We start from the raw sequence: 20023 nt of genomic DNA, 5'->3' as shown, positions 1-20023 counted from the left end.
GGAGGGTTCCTTGTTGAAAGTTTGTATTCACTTACAATGATGATTTTTAACTTGTATTTAATTGTGGCTGCCTCCAATTTGTGCTTGTATCCTGTTCCTTCTCACAAACTCAGTGACTGTTAAGCACGGACGGGAGGTCTTCTAGGGATAGCATCTGAGGGTTGTGCTTGATGGACTCAGTGGTGGCTCATTAAGAAGCTGCCTCTGGCCTGAGTCAACACTTCACTGCTGCTGCCATCTGGCTGGAGGGTGTCTCTTGGGCACAGCAAACATTTGGGTCTCAACACTCCATGGCTCTAGGGATGTCCACTGGACTATCTCCCGGTACTCAGTAGGGTAAAGTTGAGAGCACATTCTTAGAGAGTTTGAGCCCAGGGGTTCTATTTCTGGGCTGTCAGTAACCTGTTCAAATCCTTCTCAGATTTTTAAAAAATATTTTAATGATATTATCAACGTCTATAACAAGTTTGAGCTTCTTTTTTTAAAAAAGATTTTATTTATTTATTTGACAGAGAGAGAGAGATCACAAGTAGGCAGAGAGGCAGGCAGAGAGAGAGGGGAAAGCAGGCTCCCTGCTGAGCAGAGAGCCTGATGTGGGACTTGATTCCAGGACTCTGAGATCATGACCTGAGCCGAAGGCAGAGACTTAACCCACTGAGCCACCCAGGTGCCCTGACAGTTTGAGACTCTTAAAAAAGAAAAAGAATGCCAAGGTGTTCAACCTTGATAATATTAGTCATAATAAAAGAAAACTTTTTTGACATTTCATTTTATTTTTTAAAAGATTTATTTGAGAGAGAGCACAAGCATGTGCTTGCACATGAGTGGGGGGAGGGGCAGAGGGAGAGAACTTTTAAGCAGACTCCCCGCTGTGTGCAGAACCTGACCTGAGGCTTGATCCCATGACCCATGAGACCATGACCCATGAGATCATGACCTGAGCTGAAACCAAGAGTCAGATGCTTAACCACGTGAGCTACCCAGGCGTCCCAGAGACAACCTTTTGATATGCTGACCACACGATCCTAGTGTTTAAAGGGGAAATTATTTCTAAATTGGCAGCTGAGTTTTTGGGGATGGGCAAGGTGCTACTTACCCAAGCCCAAGCCCCTTTCTTTCCCAAGCATGTCCCTTTATGGGTGTTAGTTAAAGACTGCTATCTTGAGATCTAAGTGCTTGAGAATTTACGAAGTGCTTGCATCCAGGAGTGAGATGCTGCTGTGCAAATGAAGAACACTTACTTTTCTCATTAGCGTAGTAGTAGAAGAGGCCTCTGCTGACAACACACCACCGCTTCTGCCACTCCGATCCGAAGAAACTGTGATCTAGACGGAACAGCAGTAAGGGACATAAATTCAGGTAACTACAGCCACTGACGAGTCTGTAAAGTCCAACACACAGTCCAGTGTGTTATTGTTTTATTTCCTAGGTTAATGGACTGTAAAACCCTCCCTTGCACTCCCGCAGGCTATCCCATATTGACTCAGAGTCCAGAGGGCTCGCTCACTTAAAGGTCCAGATTCTAAACAGGGTTTGCCTGTTCTGACCCCTCATGGCTGTCCCACTATCTATCTTCCTTTATAGCTTTCGGGTTCTAATCTTGTCTAGTACTTTTCAAATGCTCTGTGATACTTTCATGTGGTGCCTTTTAGCAAACCAAGCTGATGCTCCAGGCCGGGGGCATGAGAACGGCTTTGGTTGCACTAAGGCAGTTTGCATTTGAGAGCTAATCCTGGGACCCCGGGCTTACTAGGGTAGCAGGATTGACTTTAATCCAGTGAATGACAGGTCAGCAGTTGGGTTGCTTCACACAGGATGCAAAATTACACTCTTGGCAACATAGTTTTACTCTATGGGAACACAGTGAGAGATGAGAACAAGATCATCACTCATTCACTCAACAAGTGTTTATTAAGCACCTGTTGTGTACCAGGTGAGCAAAGCAGAACCAGTTCTTATCCCGAGGGAGCTCACAGTGGCCTGAAGAGTCTGGGGCATCTCTCTTCAGCCTACACACACACACCAGACTTCTTTTCCTCTCCCGCCTTCCTTTGGGCCTTCCCCCTCCTGAGCACAGAACTGGGCATAGAAAAAGCACCTGCTGTGTTAGCCCTCTTTCCTCTCATTTCCCTTCCCTTCCTGGAACGTTCTGAGACCTGTGGGTCTGGTCAGTACCTTTGCTTTTCTTCTCCAAGTATCCTTGCTTGATGATGTTATCAAGCTCTTGAGCTCCTTTTAGGAGGTCTTCCACTCCTAAAAGGAACAACAACAGGATGCTTTGTTGAAACCTGGCAGGATTTTCTTTTATTTAGGCTCCTTTCTATAATCCACATTAATGAAGGGGGCACAGAAGGGCAGTTGCTTAAACAAAGCACAAAATAAAACAATTTTTATATGACCGGGGGGAGAAAGCAAATTTTCTTTCTTCCTAATTATATCTAATGTCAAAATCACTTATAATGATCGAAAGCTACCTTAGTTTGTGCAAGGAGAAATAGCTGAAATATGTACTGATTGGCAAGAAAAGGACTCCAGAGAATTAAGAATTTGCTGTGGGTATAAGCTCCAAATGCAATAATCTACATTGAGACGATCAAAAGTCAAATGAATAGCTACCAGCAGAGAAAAGCTTAATGAGTGATAGAGTTCACCATAAATGCAGCCACCTCTGTGACAGTAAGAAGCTCACACTCATTCTTAAAAAAAGAAAAAAGAAAAAAAGAGAAAACAACAAAACAGAAAACTACCTCGTGAACATAAATTTTATTAAGTTTGCACAGAGAAGGGCTATGCAAGCTGAACTGGTAGTAAGTGCCACGCCCTGGTTTTGTCCAACTATGAGAAAGGGTCTAAGAACGGTGGGAGCCTTTACTGAGAGAGGACTCTGGACCTGGCGTTGGCCTTCAAACGTATGCGCTAACATCCTTGACTTCCAGTCAGCTTCGTTAGGTACAAATTTATTGAGAAGTGAGGATCCTCATCCATTGTTCACTACTGAGGTTTATACTTGTTTTACAGAAGGGAGGGGTCAAAGACAAATGGGAAGGAATGAACTCCTCGAAAAATAAAATGGAACAAGAATGGCAAACAATAAAAAACCCTTTAAAAAATACAAGTCCAGGGGCGCCTGGGTGGCTCAGTGGGTTAAGCCGCTGCCTTCGGCTCGGGTCATGATCTCAGAGTCCTGGGATCGAGTCCCGCATCGGGCTCTCTGCTCAGCAGAGAGCCTGCTTCCCTCTCTCTCTCTGCCTGCCTCTTCATCTGCTTGTGATTTCTCTCTGTCAAATAAATAAATAAAATCTTAAAAAAAAAAAAATACAAGTCCAGGGGCGCCTGGGTGGCTCAGTCGTTAAGTGTCTGCCTTTGGCTTAGGTCATGATCCCAGGGTCCTGGGATTGAGCCCCACATCGGGCTCCCTGCTTGGCAGGAAGTCTGCTTCTCCCTCTCCCACTTCCTCTGCTTATGTTCCTACTCTCGCTGTATCTCTATCAAATAAATAAATAAAGTCTTTTTTTTTTTAAAGAATTTATTTATTTATTTATTTGACAGAGAGAGATCACAGGTAGGCAGAGAGGCAGGCAGAGAGAGAGGAGGAAGCAGGCTCCCCACTGAGCCGAGAGCCCGATGCGGGACTCGATCCCAGGACCCTGAAATCATGACCAGAGCCGAAGGCAGCGGCTTAACCCACTGAGCCACCCAGGCACCTCCATATTTCTTTCTTTTTAAAGTCTGTTTTATTGTTTTAGTAAACTCTATACCCAACAAGGGACTTGAACACATGACCCTGAGATCAAGAATTGCGTGCTCTTCTGACAGAGCCAGCCAGGTGAATTAGGAGAAATGAAGGGAATGGCCTAGCAGAATCCTAATGTTTGTTCTTTTTAGTCTCCAAAACCAAAGCTCTTTTGGTTTCCCTTAATAGATTTAGAAATCAGAATAAAACACAAACCAAATTAAGGCACAACCCCATACAAATCACCTGGGTAACCTATACAATACCTTGAGATTTTGGGTGAAATCAATGTTTTGTCAATTGCTCAATTTTTTTTTTTTTTAATCTACAATAACTAACACTTATTCAGGGGTGGCTATGAGCTGGCACTTACTTCTTGTTTAAAACATTTCTTGTTTAAAAATCACATTTTCAGGGCGCCTGGGTGGCTCAGTGGGTTAAGCCGCTGCCTTCGGCTCAGGTCATGATCTCAGGGTCCTGGGATCGAGTCCTGCAGCTTCCTCCTCTCTCTCTCTGCCTGCCTCTCTGCCTACTTGTGATCTCTCTCTGTCAAATAAATAAATAAAATCTTTAAAAAAAAATCACATTTTCAGACAGTTGAAAATGCAACTCATATTTTACCTTTTGCTTCTAAGCAGTTTTGAAATTAGTTTTAAACATGGAGATCCAAAGAGTTTTTCTTTTTTCGTGTGTCGAAGTGCCTGATTCTTTCTATTCGTCCTTACTGTCAACTTCCTTGTTCCCGGACTACGTTCATCTGTGTGCTCTACAGTGAGCAAACTCTGTGGCTGCTATAAATCCTCCCAGATGGGTCTCAGGGTGCACACGGGAGATGAGCAGCGGCAAAGGGAAGTTCATTTGTCTAGGATCCTTGCATTCCTCCCAGCCCTCAGAAAATTCCAATGCCTCTCTGAAAACACTCTCCAAGAAAAGACAAACTGAACCCCTAAAGGCGGAGTGGCTGGGTTTCGGGGACCCGGCGTGGCTCAGAAGGAAGGTCCTTTGCAGGAGACCCCGTCCTCTCTGCAGCTCTGGCAAAAAGTGCTCCTAGAGGCCTAAAAATTAACAGAAAGACGGAAGGGAATGAGAAGAACAGGATCTCCTAAGCTTGGAGGATCCATCCCTTCCTCCAGTTTTGTCCTTTTCCTTTTTCCTTTCCTAAGGTCTTGTTAAACTTAGAGACACAGCTTCTTGTTAAAGATGCCGAGAGTCTGAATCATAAAAGACGTGTTAAACGTTCTATTAGAATCCAAGCCTCCTTTTTTTTAATGCAGATCTAAATGCCATTTTATGGAACATCTATAATTATGAAAATGGGAAGACATTGCCTCGTGTGCGGGGAGAGTCTGTGAGTATGAATATTACATTAATGTGCCCACACCAGCTCACTGATCCTGCTGGCAGGAGCATAAAAAATGCTTGAGTGAAACTTTTATTTAGATGTTAAGACTCCAGGCCCCAGCGGGGTGACAGAGACAGTCCCTGCGAGCTGCCATCAGAGAGAGAGTTTGAATTGAATTACCCAGGGGGGAAGGAAGTAGAGATGAGCAGTGCTTCGCTTATTTAATTTCATTTACTTTCAGTACATTATCAGCATGAGGCTTTTCTCTCCCCACCTACCGAAACCCAAGAATGCCACCACCAAGAAAACAAAGACACAATGCTGCCGAGATGTTTGAACTCTAAGTCACGAATTCTAGGAAACTAGGGGTCAGCCTCGTCACCAGCTTCTCTCCCGAAGAGTCACACTTAGTTTGCTAAAATTGGGCAGGGAATGAGTTGCTGAATTTTCTCTCTTGGTTATTCACCAATAGATTCTGAAGAGTACCAGAGCTAGAAATGCAGTATTTTAATGCGCTGCGTTTTTAGCAAGATGTGTTATGTTGCTTTCTTATGAGAAGGGATCGCTACTGATGAACTCTCTTGCCTGGTTCCCCTTATGGGCAGTGGGGAAAAGGGGATGATAGGTGAAGTTTGAAAATTTTATTTGAAAATAAAAAAAATTAGGAAATCGAATCAAATCAATCTCGATTCTAGTGATGGTCTTCAGTACAAGGCACTGTGTGGTGAGTATAATAACAGAATCATTCTCAGTGTATGTTGACGCCGAGCTCCATTTCATTAGCTCCATGATCTATCAGACAAATCCAGAAAAACCAAGATGGGAAGCGATTGTGGCAATCCAGCTGTCTCATCTCTCAGTGTCTGCTCGGAGTCCTACTGATCAAGAACCAGTGATCCTAGGACGCACCACGTCAGCCATGGTCCTGGGGTGATGAGGCAGGAGGGGCCTTCTGTGCTCGAGTCTACACCTCCTGGCAAATGAACAGATCTGCAGAGCTTCTTAATGCCTGAGAGAAAGTATGTAAATGCTCTGCAGGATGATAATAAAAATAGGAAGAAGCCGCAAATAATGGCATGAGTTGCTATTTTAAGGCAAAAACATTTATATTTAAGGATACAATTTTAAAAAAATAATCAAGGCTTTTTGCCCATTACCTGAAAAAAAGATATCACCGTCTTAATGAAAAAATAGAAATGATTTAGATTTATTGGGAATAAATGGCCTTCTTGGATAAACCTAAGGGTGTATCACATTGTATCAGCACAAAACAGAATTACATTCGTGTTATAATCTCTCTCTACCACAGCACTTAACTAAATCTCCCAGAATAGCCCATATAAAGAAAAGATTCACTTAGCTGAAGGATGTGGGGCTATAAAGATAAGATCAGTAGAGAAGTGTTACCTAGAAGTGATGGCCACCCAACTTTCATGGCAGATGAAGATAAAAGAAATTCTCAGACATCTTTCTCTCCTCATCCAGATGCCTTTAAACCCTTGTTTCCCACCCACACCCAACTCTGTAGTAAAAAACGACAGAGTAGGATTCCATCTCTCAGCGCTAAACAGGACTCCACAGTCAGCTGTGCACCGCAACAACAATGGGGACCCTTTAGAGTGTGATACATTTCCATAAAGCAGTCAATAAAAAAGACACGGGAGCTTATGTGAGTCACGGCCTATTTAATCAGCTGCGTTCTAGCCCACTGAGAAAAGAGAATTGGAGAAATCACTTGGTAACACCGCAGCACAAGGCTAACAGCACAAGAGGCCACACCATTTCACTGCAAAAAGGCTGCAGCCCCTGCAAAACCAACCAGATGCCCGTGAACTTTCATTATGGGCAGCTGGCTTGGTTTCTTGTTAAACCAACCTGAAATGAAAATCAATGATTTTTAAAAAAAAACATCTTTTGTTAACCCCCACATGTCCCATGAGCCGTGGACCTCTCTCATCCTTGTTTTTCCCTTTCAATTTAAGTTCTTTTCAATCGTTTGGGAAAGGGACCAAACTCCAGCTTAGAGACTGATAGCTACAAGAAGTGAATTTCAGGCAGGGTGAAGGTTACCAGGCTCCCCCCTTGCAGTACCCATGATGAGAACCCTGGGGCGTTGAGTGGATGATGTTGGAGAAAATTTAGTATTTGAAGGCTGGGGATGGTAAAGCACCATCTGCATTTCCAATCCACTCATAGTTTGCTGGTATATGTACATTTGTAGACAAGCAACAGTCACATACTTCACAATGCCTCAAACATACGCAGGGGAAGAATATCGCAGGGAGGGCTGGGAGGGTAGTAGTTTCCTGTCTGGTGGTCACTGGTCCTAAATCTCCTTTGCATTTGGTTTCCGTGGCCTTCTTTAATAAACTCCTTAACAGGGGGCACCTGGGTGGCTCAGTGGGCTAAACCTCTGCCTTCAGCTCAGGTCATGATCTCAGGGTCCTGGGGCCAAGCCCCGAATCAGGCTCTCTGCTCAGCGGGGAGTCTGCTTCCCCACCCCCTCTGCCTGCCTCTCTGCCTACTTGTGACCGCTCTCTGTCAAATAAATAAATAAAGCAAAATCTTTAAAAAATAAAAACCTGTTAATTAGGGTAACAGTCCAGACAGCGTAAAAATCTGTAGAAGAAATCATGTTATACTGAGGATAAAGAAAATTTGTGAGAGATTCTACGCCAATGAGAAGTACTAAGAAAAAAAACAGATGAACAAAATAATTAAAATTAATACGCTTTAATAAAAATAAAAAAAACCCCTAAGTTTTAAATCTGCATTTATTTTAAAAAATATTTTGTTTATTTATTTGACAGAGACCACAAGTAGGCAGAGAGGCAGGCAGAGAAAAAGAGGGGGGAAGCAGGCTCCCCACTGAGCAGAGAGCCTGATTCGGGGCTCCATCCCAGGAATCTGGGATTATGACCTGAGCTGAAGGCAGAGGCTTTAACCCACTGAGCCACCTAGGCACCCCTAAATCTGCATTTAAGAAAAGATTTATTTATTGATTTGATATCAGAGAGAAAGTGAGAGATACCAAACTGGGGGAGGGGCAGGAGGAGGGGAGAGACAAGCAGACTCTGCTCTGAGCACAGAGGACAACATGGGGCTCTATCGGAGGACTTTTAGCTGAAATCAACAGTCGGACGCTTAACCAACTGAGCCACCCAGGCTTCCCTTAATCTGCATTTTATAAAGCATGTTTATATCTCATTTGAGCTTCACAGCTGCCCTATGAAGTATGTATTATTATCAGCTCTACTTTACAGACCAGGAAACTGAGGCTCAGCGAGATTGCCAACCTTGCTGAACGCTGCTCAGCTGAAGAGCCTATCTATGCTCTTTCCACCACCCTGAGCCTGGGTTGAGACACCTGAGGAATGATAGCGTCTTCCTACCTCACGCTCCCACACAAGGAGACCCATTTAAGTAGGGGGAAAGTCACAGAGGCGGTTATTCTAGTGGCTGGTGTCATAAAATTATTTTAAGGTACTATATTCCTTTTTTATTTTTTAGTGTCCTGGCTGACTCATCTGTAGAGTCGCCTCCTAGGCAAGTCTGTGTAAAGTCTGAGAGGTCAACAGATACACAGTACACAGCAAAATAAAAGAACATACGAGAATGTGAGCAAAGGATACACAGGTTAAGAAAACGCAGAAGGAAGCGAGCTGGAGCTCTCCCAGCCGGTACTTGGCCACCAAGGTTTGGAAGGTGTCTCGTGAGGTGAGAGTGGTATCTAGGAGAATGAAGCCCTGCTCCAGTGCAGGGCTCACCCAGAAATCTTGAATGTGACTTGTCTACTCTTTAAAGAAGAGGATTTGGTTTAAAAAGAAAGGGGATTTGGGGGTGCCTGGGTGGCTCAGTCAGTTAAACATCTGACTCAGGTGGTGATCTTGGGGTAGTGAGATCGAGCCCTGTGTCGGGCTCCACACTGAGCATGGAGTCGGCTTGGGATTCTCTCTTTCGCTTACCCTTCCCCCCCTCCTCACCCCTGCTCACACTCTCTCTCCCTCAAAAAAGAAAAAAAGAAATATTTTTATGCTAAATATCCAAAATTTGTTTTCTTTTCACAAAACATTCCACCAATAATGCCAAGCTGTAAGGTAACATAGAAACCATGAATATTCATGGAGGGTGAAGAGCCTTCTCTTTCCTACAAAAAGGCACCACACTAATCCTCTAAGAGGCCTGTGGTCTTGGGCGATGCTCCTCTCTACATCTTCACTTTCAGTGGAAGTTTACTTATAAGAAGTGAAAGTATTAGAAAAAAGCCCTTCCAATGTCAACACGCTATTTCTAGCAATTAAATGAACGGTAATAATAATCAGAAGCATCTTTTGTGTAAATATTTCACTGTAAAGAATGACTAACTCAGAATAATAATCCACTGATTTTCAATCATGGCATGATGACACACTGGTGTTTTTGATCAGTTGGAGGTGTTCGTCTAAAGGGCAGAGATTTTGAATAATTTACTTTTAGAATGAGAACGGAGTCAACATTTTTCTTAATAATACCATTCATCTGCATTCTGATATGCTTTCTTAAGGGAAAAAGTCAATGAAAAATAATTTAGAGCGTATCTTACTCATGCTAGAGTCTATGGTACTAAACGCATCAGATGCACTGATACAACTGTGGCAATCAAGAATTCCCCCAGTGCCTTATTTCCTTGAAAAAAATTGGTATTTCTTCAAAATTGTGGGTGTTCCACAGAAGTGGGTTGAGCACATAAATGTTGGTAGACATGTGATATGGTGAGAAAAAGGCTAAGAATTCATGTGATCTCCACACAAACTGTTTAAACCCAGAAAGCCTCTTGTGTCTTCTGATTTCTTAATTTAATTTAATTTTTTAAAAGATTTTTATTTATTTGACAGACAGAGATCACAAGTAGGCAGAGAGGCAGGCAGAGAGAGAGGGGGAAGCAGACTCCCTGCTGAGCAGAGAGCCCAATGTGGGGCTCGATTTCCAGGACCCTGAGATCAGGACCTGAGCTGAAGGCAGAGGCTTAACCCACTGAGCCACTCAGGCGCCCGTGTCTTCTGATTTTATTTATTATGCGTATCTGTAACCCAGCCCCCTCAGCTTTATTGTTATCCTAGGAATCCATCCTTAATACTAAGCCACAAAGATCCAAGCTACCTGAAGCCTCTTCAACAGCCAACCCACGGTAAATAGCAACCGTGCAAAGTGAGAATCCGGGTACCAATCCGGGCGGCAATGCCCAAATGGCCCTGTGACTGCCATAAGGAGGTGGAGAGGATGTAAAATGCCGCATTGTCTGTTTACAAACGTTGAAGGATCACTGTATTCCCTCCTTGTCCTGCGGCAGATCACCATTATAGATGTGTTACTCGAAGGCATTTCTCTAAAATGAATGATAAAATATAATTTCCAAATCTATTCATTTACTACTCCATTGGACTGTGATAGGAACACGGAGAAAAGGAAAGCAAAAGAAAAGAGACTTGCCTGGGTTTGGAATTACTTTTTTAGGGGTTTGGAATCACATTTTTTTTATTTGGTTTACTTTCCTCCTGTCTACCATATTGTAGCCAGAAATCACTTTTCTGAAACATAGATGTGGTCATGTCACATTCCTGCTTAAAGCTTTTAATAGTTCCCCATTACTTACAGGATGAAACTCAAGCTCTCTAGCCTTAACAGAAACCTTATGGAAAAAATAAAAAAAAAATAAATAAAATACTTTGGTCACAGCTACTTTCCAGTTTCATTTTCTTCCAGCCCCCATACCTCCTGATACTCCAGCAACAGTAAGGAACAGACTGCCTTCTGGAACATGCCATGTACTTCATATCGCAGAGCTTTGCTCATCCGTGTTTCCTGCTTGGGAGTTCCTCCTCCTGTCTCTCCATTTTCCAAGTAGGGCATGCTTCTTTAAGACTCCATTCAAATGTCACATCTTCTCTGAATCTATTTTCCTTCTGTAGAATTATATACTCCTTCTCCTGTGCTCTAATACCATTTTCTATAGGGTGTTCTTATATTTTTCTATAGGGTTCCCAGAGGCCCTGAAACTAGTCTTGCCTCTTCACTTAGGTTTATGTAAGACCTTAGTTACTAGGTAGAGCTACTATGAACAAGGAAATGGAAAAGGGCCACCTCTGGGAAAAGGAATGTAGCTGTGGATCTAGGTAGAAGGCAGTAGGGAGGATGGTCTAGAAAGCGAAGAGAGGGTAAAAGTAGATCTTGCACTCATAGAAGAGACATGAACTGAGGACGAAACTCAGTGAACAGACATCATAGCACCTAGATCGAAATGGGGGAACGAGAAGAACCCAGTACAGCTGTGCACCTAGTGGGACGGGCAGTGTTTGCACCGCAGCTGTCTCGGTAAGGAGAGTAAGAAGACTGAGCAGCAACTGGGACACGCCGACAGGGCTAGGGTGTACTTGAGAGCCATCAGGGCTAGGGTGTACTTGAAGTAACTGTTGAACTGATGTGGGATTAAGAACGATCCTTCCCTAAAATATTCCACAGTAAAGGCTAAGGAGTTTGGTGCTAATTATTTAATTTCTTGAAGCCTGAAGAACAGCTGCTGGTGGAAACTATGGTCCTTTTCAAGGGCAATAGAATCATTATTCATTAGTTCTCCCTGTATCCCCTGGGGCCTAGCACACACAGTAGGTGCCCGATAAGTATTTGTTAAGCTGAACTGAAACCACGCCTAATGGGACTTGTGGTCTAAGAAGGCAATATGGGAATGAATATTTGGTTTATGGGAATATATGGGAATGATTTATCCAAATCATTTCCACCTAAGCCACAAATGGTAATTTCTGTTCTGCTGTATATTTATAATTTTAATATTAAGATTGGTAACATGAAATAAGAAAAAAAAGGGGGGGAGGGGAGAAGAAGCTTTAACCAAGAGAACAAGGAGGAAGTGGGCCGTGCAGAAGCCAGGATGAGTAACGGGACTAAAAATGATAGGAAGAGGGGCAAAGAGAGCCTGGGGGGAAAATTAGAAAAAATGCCATGAACCTCAACTGGAGGGAATTGCATTTCTGAGCCTATTTCACAGCCGTGTTGAGATACCAGCTGTCTTCACCTCAGCTCTTATCCATCTTCAGGAGAGCATCAGTGGAATCCAGAGGAAGCCATAAATGGATGAAGGACTGAGCCCAAACTCCCAAAACTTAAATGGATAACCAAATACTTTTCAGAAATAGCTGTTGAAAGCCACTTCTGAGCTACAGACCTTGAATGGCTGAGAACTTGACCTCTTCTGATAGTACTTCCCTAGTCTTATTCTCTTGTTTCCCTGAAAAAGTGGTATTTTTCCTCTTTGAACTTGAGCAGGCACATCTGTTCAGCATCCTATATGCAGATATCCTATGTGTGCCTGAGCATTTAATGCAGCTGACAGTGAAAGCTATGTGGGGATTAGTGTACCCGAATCCCAGGGTCTCTATTTTAGTTACTCTCTGAACCAGAAGATTTCAAAGAGAAATCAAATGATAATGATTTTGCCTTCTTCGTGCGTCTCTAGTTAGACATTCGGATATCATCAGAGCGCTGCATCGAGAAAACTTTTAAAGCAAACAAAGCAGAAAATAAAAAAGAAGACTCAGGAACTAATTATCGTGATTCTCTGGGGGTATTTCAGGGTGGGTGATCTAATGAGAACTCTCACACCCCATCAGGAAGAACTTGATGGGAATGCAATGATCTTAGCATTGTGGCTTTGACCTGGTGTGTATCATCTACTGGACAAAGCGTCCTTCCCAAGCCAGATCACACTCCCAGCTAGCTCTCTGGGTATCTATGGGCAGCAGTATGAGAACAGACAGAAAAAGGATGACTGTACTAAGGAACCTTTAGGGCAAAAATCGCCCCCTTTTCTTTTAAGTTACACATCTGAGGCTTAAAATCTCTTTTGAGTCTTTTGATTCATTTGATAAAACTCAAGCAAGTTTGAAGTCGAACTTTGTGAGGGAAAAAATTAGAGAGGGGAAAATGAGGGTGATGTTTCTAGACCCAAAAGTTTCCAACCAAATCACCAAGTCTGTAATTGCAAAATAAAAACACTAAATCTCAATATCTATTTGCACAGCTCATTAACTAAGGGCTCACACTCAGCAAACAGAGAGAGAGGGTGAAAAAAAAAGAAAACAAAAAAAGGAACCTTCAGTACCAAATACATGTGGAAAGTTACTACAGAGACCTGTCCTGCCCTGGATCTAAGCTAGACTCTGTCCAGCTAGGCTGCTGTCAGATGCATGGGGTCTGTCCGTCTTTATGGCTTATTTAGAAAGTAGCAAATAGGGATGACGCAAAGTGTCTTTTGTCAGACTGTGCTGGAGAGAGAAGGAGAACATTCCTTTCCCCACTGAGCATTATGAACATTACGGCAGGCACTCGACCTGCTCTGCTACTGGGACAACATGATTTACAATGTGAAAAGGGAAAACCTAAATCACCAAGTAATGAAAACATTAAAGTTAATGCATCACAAGTGAGGAATTTATTACCATTAACTCCAATAAACAGTTATAAAACACTCGTCCTTTCCTGTCCATGCACAGGGACACAGACACTGGACTTCATTAAGCTCAACTTTCTTTTCTTCCTCACTAGACCAGTCATGTGTGTTTGAACCAACCACCATTTATTGTTAAGTGGACTGGTTCATTTTCCAGGACTGTAGAAAGCTGAAGGCACATCCATTTTGCTTCACGGTGCTTGGTACAGACGGATGAAAAAGCAAAGTTTAGAAGACATGCAGCTCGGTGTTGCTATATAAGTTTATTTAAAAGTCCCTAAAATGTATGTCTGTTAAAAGCAGAGTAGCTCTTCCGAGCAGCCCTTCTCAGAAGCAGGCATATAAGTAATACTGCCTGGCGAGGAGGGTGGCATATTGGATGCCAAGGCACGTCAGGTGCGTTTAGCTGAATAATTTTTCCCTTGTTATTGTTTGGTTTAGCACCTTAGAAGCCTCAGATGGAAACCCATTTCCTTCCAACATTCTTCTCTGTCACAGGGGCATGCCAGTTTATTACCTTAAGGTTGTTCATGAACAAAAGAGGCTGCACATATTGGATGGCTAGGGTACATTGGTTACAGACTCATTTGTTTTCGAGGAAGAAAAGAACGAAAGTGTCTTTTTGGAGAGCCAACTCTAACTGTGGAATTGCCTGTGTGGTACAGACAGGAGGGGCAGCATGAAATTCAGGCTTCCTGGACCAAATAGTTACAGTGGCAACAATGATAATAGTAACATTTTATGTTTGGATAGCACTTTAATTAGTGTTTGTTAAATGGTTTCCTTTATGGCACCTCTTTGATTCTGATACAGACAGAAAGGCCTTACCAGTCTAGTGTTCTGAGGCTGAAAATAAGGCTTAGGGAGGGTAAGTGACTTTCTCACAAAGGCTGGAAAGAAGGGTCAAGACACAAACTGGTTTCAGTTTTGTTTTTAAGCTCCAAATCCTGTACTTTTTCCCCCCTACACATTTGCATCATAAATCACGTTATAGTCATAACTATAACATAAAGTCAAGATGAATAATTTTTTTTTGAGATGAAGAATACTTTAATTCTAGATTTCTCTATTCAGATTTCAGGGTTTTTAGGACCAACTCTGCTAAGCCTCTATGGTACCGGTATTGCCAGAGGAGCCTGGGAGTTGTCGGGACATGGTCTTTGGCATTCCCCAAAAGGCAGGTGCCTGGATGACCTCCCTGTCCGAGGTTCACAGGGATGTCAAGCTTCGCCCACTGAGTGGACTTGCTGGGCCTCTCATGGGCTAAACTATGTGGAATGTAGGAAAGGGATCTGGATACAGAATCCGAGCAGCATATCCTATGATACCCAAGCCAAATTTCTGGAAGTAAGACCAGCTGTCCTAAAGCAGCATAATTTGAGCAGGTAGCAATACTTAAGGGAAGTCTTCCACATCTTATTTCGTCACATATGTTAGCATCTCCGTAAGGCACCCTAATGTGGTCATAGCCCATATGACCACTGGAGAGGTCACAGGGCTCTCCAGTGGTGATGGAGCAAATGACTTTGCTGCTCGTTTTACCGATGGGGAAACTAAAGCCCCACCAGCTAGATGCTGTGACTCACCCAATGATGTCATTAGGTGACTCACTCAACAGTGGCATGATGTGACATTACCCACGGCGAGGTGACTAATTTGTTGTAGAGTTGAGAAGAGAAAAAGAGTTTTCTGACTTCAGCATGATATCACCCTTTTATTCCCATAGTCAGGTAAGCCTAGCACAGGGGGTTTAGTTGCTGTGGGGAAATGAGACCAGGGAGGTCCCAAAGCTTGCGGAAGATAGTTCGGTGAGAGTAAGAAGCCATCCTGAAAACACGTGGACTATTAAGTAATAGCCCAAGTCCTGAACACTGAGGTCCCTAGTTTCCTTTCACTGCTCAGTTCCCAAAGCCCTGCTAAGTAGGTATATAATGGCACCATTGGGAGATTCATGGATCTTTCTCTGGAAAAATGAAAGACCTCAGAGTAGATACCTATAGCTATAGATGTTTGGGAGACCTCAAGCAAAAATGGTTGGGTCCCCTCATCACTCTCAACTTCAGGCTTTCTTTTTTCTTTTCTTTTCTTTCTTTCTTTTTTTTTTTTTTAAAGATTTTATTTATTTATTTGACAGAGAGAGATCACAAGTAGGCAGAGAGGCAGGCATAGAGAGAGAGAGAGGAGGAAGCAGGCTCCCTGCCGAGCAGAGAGCCCGATGCGGGACTCCATCCCAGGACCCTGAGATCATGACCTGAGCCGAAGGCAGTGGCTTAACCCACTGAGCCACCCAGGCGCCCCAACTTCAGGCTTTCTAAAGTGAGGCCCAGCAGTCGATATGTTCCACCTTGGCATGCAGAAATTTCTTTCTTTCTTTTTAAGATTTTATTTATTTTTTTGACAGAGAGAGAGATCACAAGTAGGCAGAGAGGCAGGCGGGTGGTGGGGGAAGCAGGCTCCTTGCTGAGCAGAGAGCCCGATGCAGGGCTCGATCCCAGGACCTTGAGATCATGACTTGAGCTGAAGACAAGGGCCTTAACCCACTGAGCCACCCAGGCACCCCCACACAGAAGTTTCGATCTGTACTTGGTGCCCCACTTTTAAATATAAGTAGGATCTAAGGATCACCAGACTTTGCAGAAAAGCTTCCAACATGCAAGACAAAGAGCAACACATGTAACAGATAAAAAGGAACTCAGGAAAGAGAGCTAACGTAGGATGCAGAAAAGAAAACGAAAAACCGAAGCAAACAAACAAAAAAGCCATCCTTAATCTTCCCAGAGGGATGAGGAGACATTACATCTATGAGATGATTAGAAAGGAACAGAGAGTGATCAGACAGCAAGAGAGGAGAGTCAGAAATTAAATATATCACAACAAACAATAGATGAGTCAGGAGATAGAATTGAAGAAATCTTAAAGAAACTGGACAAAAAGATCAAGGGAAACAGAAGAACTAAAAATATTAGAACATAGAAAATAAAGGGAAAGAAATGATGGAGTTTCTCAAAATGAAGAATGTGAGTCTTCCAATCGAAAGGGTCCTCCATGCTCCCAGAATACGAATGGAAGAGAGACTCATACCTTGATAGTCATTGTGAAATTTTTGTAAAAGCTTCTGAATCAGGAGGGAAAACAGGTCGAATATAAAGAATGAAGAATCAGAATGGCATTGAGCGTCTCCACAACAATACTAGAAGCTGAAAGTCCATGAAGCAAAACAATCCAAGTCTAAGGTGAAATGAGTTCCATCAGCGTTCTTACACCCAAACTGTCAATCAAGTGTGAAGGTAGAATAAAGAGGTTTTCAGAGATGCCTGGTCACAAGAAATCTGCCTCCTAGGCAGCCTTTTGCTGGCTGCCACCAGAGGCTGCGCTCCACCAAAAAAAGGGAGTCCAGCAAGAAAGAAGGGGACGGTAGATCAGGTGAGACTCGGACAAAGGAGAGACAAAGGGAAGTCCCAGGGTGACAGCTGTGCCCTGGGCCTCCAGAGCAGTCATAAGGGCTGGCAATAAATAAAATCTACATTAAAATCATGTAAGTTAAAATCATGTAAGCCCTAAACCCAAACTAACTAAAAATGATGGTATAATCATGTTGGGAAGAGGAAGGGAGGAGGTTTGAAGGTTGGGGTGAGATAAGAATGTTAGATCCTCCTCTGCCATGCATGATATGAACTCAATAGATAATGCCTGAAATTGATAAATCAAAAAGAGATGTATAATAATATTTAGAAATGTGGAAGTACACACCATAATTGATGAAAGAATTGAAAGGGTTTGCCTCTGGAGAGCAGTACTCCAGGATTGGGAAGGGCTGACTGCTTGTAGTCCTACAGTGTTTGATTTTTTAAAGATTTTATTTATTTATTTGACAGAGAGGCAGGCAGAGAGAGGGGGGGGGGGAGCAGGGTCCCCGCTGAGCAGAGAGCCCAATGCAGGGCTCAATCCCAGGACCCTGAGACCATGACCTTAGCTGAAGGCAAAGGCTTAACCCATTGAGCCACCCAGGCACCCCCAGTATTTGATTTTTAAAAAACATTATGGGTGGCCAAATACACAAAATTCTCAAGCTTGATATGAAGGGTGTATGTCAGAGGAATCCAGAAAAGAAAGAAGAAATCAGTGTAGAATAATGTGAAACAATTTGATTGAAAACACTTAACACAAAACCATGTTTGAATTAGGTATCATTTGACGAGTATTTTAATAATCTGTGGTCTTTAGGCAATTTCAGGACTCATTTGCAGCTCTAATATTGTGCTTTGTTTGTAGCACAGGTCTGATTCTGCTTAAGCTTTTCCTGCATTGGAAGGAACCCACAGAAACAGCTGCCTTTTTCCATTGGAGATTTGTTTTACTTCACAAGTAACAAAGGGTATGCAATCCCATTATGAATTTTGGGGTCAGATGCCCAGGTTATGAACTTGGCTGCAGTTTACAGAATACTGTTGTATCATTGGGCATAGCCAGCGTTGGATAAAGTACCTGCAGGTGAAATCACATCAGCGAAAATCTATTCGGAAACTACCATGTGGGAGGCCTTGTGCTAGGGAGCAGAGAATTCCCAGGATGTCCCAGAAAGACAACTTGAGAGCAATGCAAAGGCACAGAGTGCAGACATGATTTTAATTTATAGGGTTGGAAAGGTACAAGGCCATAGAACAAAACACCTGTTGTCCTGCATTTATGTTAAAGGTTTCACCTTTTTAAAAAATAATCAGAAACACATCATCATCATTCTTGACATAAATTATACTTTCGATTGGAGGTGGAAATCCTGTTTTAAGAGTAGGAAGGGAAGGAAAAGTAAAACTGACTGCGTGTAATTTTTCAAGTGGGAATAGCGGCAATATGAAGATATATGGGCGTCAGACCCATTGATAGAGGAAGGAGGCTGTGCTCTCTTACCTCTTACAGTGTCACTCCTGTGACCTCTACCATTTGAAATGCTTTGATTCCACCTTGCCCAAGGGACCTGTGAGCACTGGGTAAAGGGATGAAGGATGCCTATGCCTGACCTCACCTTTACATTGTCTAAGGACTGGAGGTATAAATCAGCTTTCCCCTTGAAGACCTGAGTGTCAGAAGCTCATGTGAAATGTTGGAAATATTAAATGATGTCCCTTAGGCTTTTATTGTTACTCAGTTTTCTCCTGTAACCGGGAGAGCTGTTCACATGAAGGATACTCTCCCCCAGGACCTCAATTTGTGTATAAAATGAAGTATGAAACGCCAGCAACTTCTTGCCACTTTGGAAAGAAAATAAACAATTAGTGGTGGTTGCTCTTAGCCCATTGGTCCTGTTTATATATATGATCTCTCTGCGGGTTCTCTGAGAACAGTTTACACCAACGAAGGTGTGAGAGCACCCTCATTACACATCCTTATTTCCAAGATAATAAATTTGTGATTGTTAAAAAAAAAAACAAACAAAACTCCATGGACAATTCAAGACATTTTCGTGATGGGGAAAGACAAAAGTGGTTTCTTTTATCCTATTTAGCAGAGAAAGTGTGCTAATAATTAGAATTGACGAATAAAATGTCTGGGCCCCATTTCTAGCTCCTCGTCGTCTTCTCTCCATGAAAGACTTGAAGCACAGCTACACAAAGGATATATTCCCTATCATAGAAACACGAATATGTGTTTATATAGAGACTTACAATTTTTAGAGCACTCTCAAACCTCTTATTTGGTTTGATTTTTATAACAGCCTGATGAGGTAGATATTTATAGGATCTGGAATGAGAGAATAAAAGTAAAATGAAATAGTTTAAACAGCTGAGAAGAGAAGCCAGAGAATTATTTTTTTTTTAATATTTTATTTATTGGGGTGCCTGGGTGGCTCAGTGGATTGAAGCCTCTGCCTTCGGCTCAGGTCATGATCTCAAGGTCCTGAGATCAAGCCTCATGTCGGGCTGTCTGCTCAGCAGGGAGTCTGCACCCCCACCCCCGCCTACTTGTGATCTGTCAGATAAATAAATAAAATCTTTTTTTAAAGATTTTATTTATTTATCTGGCAATCAGAGATCACAAGTAGGCAGAGAGGCAGGCAGAGAGAGGAGGGGAGGCAGGCTCCCCGCCAAGCAGAGAGCCCGATGTGGGGCTCGATCCCAGAACCCCAGGATCACAACCTGAGCTGAAGGCAAAGGCTTTAAACACTGAGCCACCCAGGCACCCCAAGCCAGTGAATTATTAAGGATTGCCTAAGACACTGTAGAATCTTAATTACGCCAGGTTTGTAAGAGATGGCCAGATGTATGAAAATATTGATACCCCTGTGTGTCTCTGCTGTAATAGAGAACCAATCTCTAAATGACCCTTTGCTCCATGTTTCAAGATCATATTCCAGGCATGAAAGGATATTCAGAATGGTGCAATGTGCTCTTTTAACACGTGCTCTCTTGCCATCTAACTGTGTGGCTGAACTAGGGATGAATGGCGC

The 20023-nt window shown here is 42.9% G+C and overlaps 1 protein-coding gene across 1 annotated transcript in view; it reads right to left on the bottom strand.

Moving 5' to 3' along the window:
- Window positions 1-20023, bottom strand: part of SKAP1 (src kinase associated phosphoprotein 1) — a 277591-nt gene that overhangs the window by 47235 nt on the left and 210333 nt on the right. The window contains exons 5-6 of the mRNA XM_082704834.1: window positions 2176-2253; window positions 1242-1325 (exon numbers count right to left, since the gene is read on the bottom strand). Of these exons, the coding sequence (XP_082560960.1) occupies window positions 1242-1325; window positions 2176-2253 (162 nt within the window). The remainder of the gene's footprint in view (window positions 1-1241; window positions 1326-2175; window positions 2254-20023) is intronic.

This window comes from Mustela nivalis (assembly GCF_964662115.1).
Source record: "Mustela nivalis genome assembly, chromosome: 17".
NCBI classification, from domain to species: domain Eukaryota; kingdom Metazoa; phylum Chordata; class Mammalia; order Carnivora; family Mustelidae; genus Mustela; species Mustela nivalis.
This window is presented reverse-complemented; position numbering and strand designations above follow the sequence as displayed.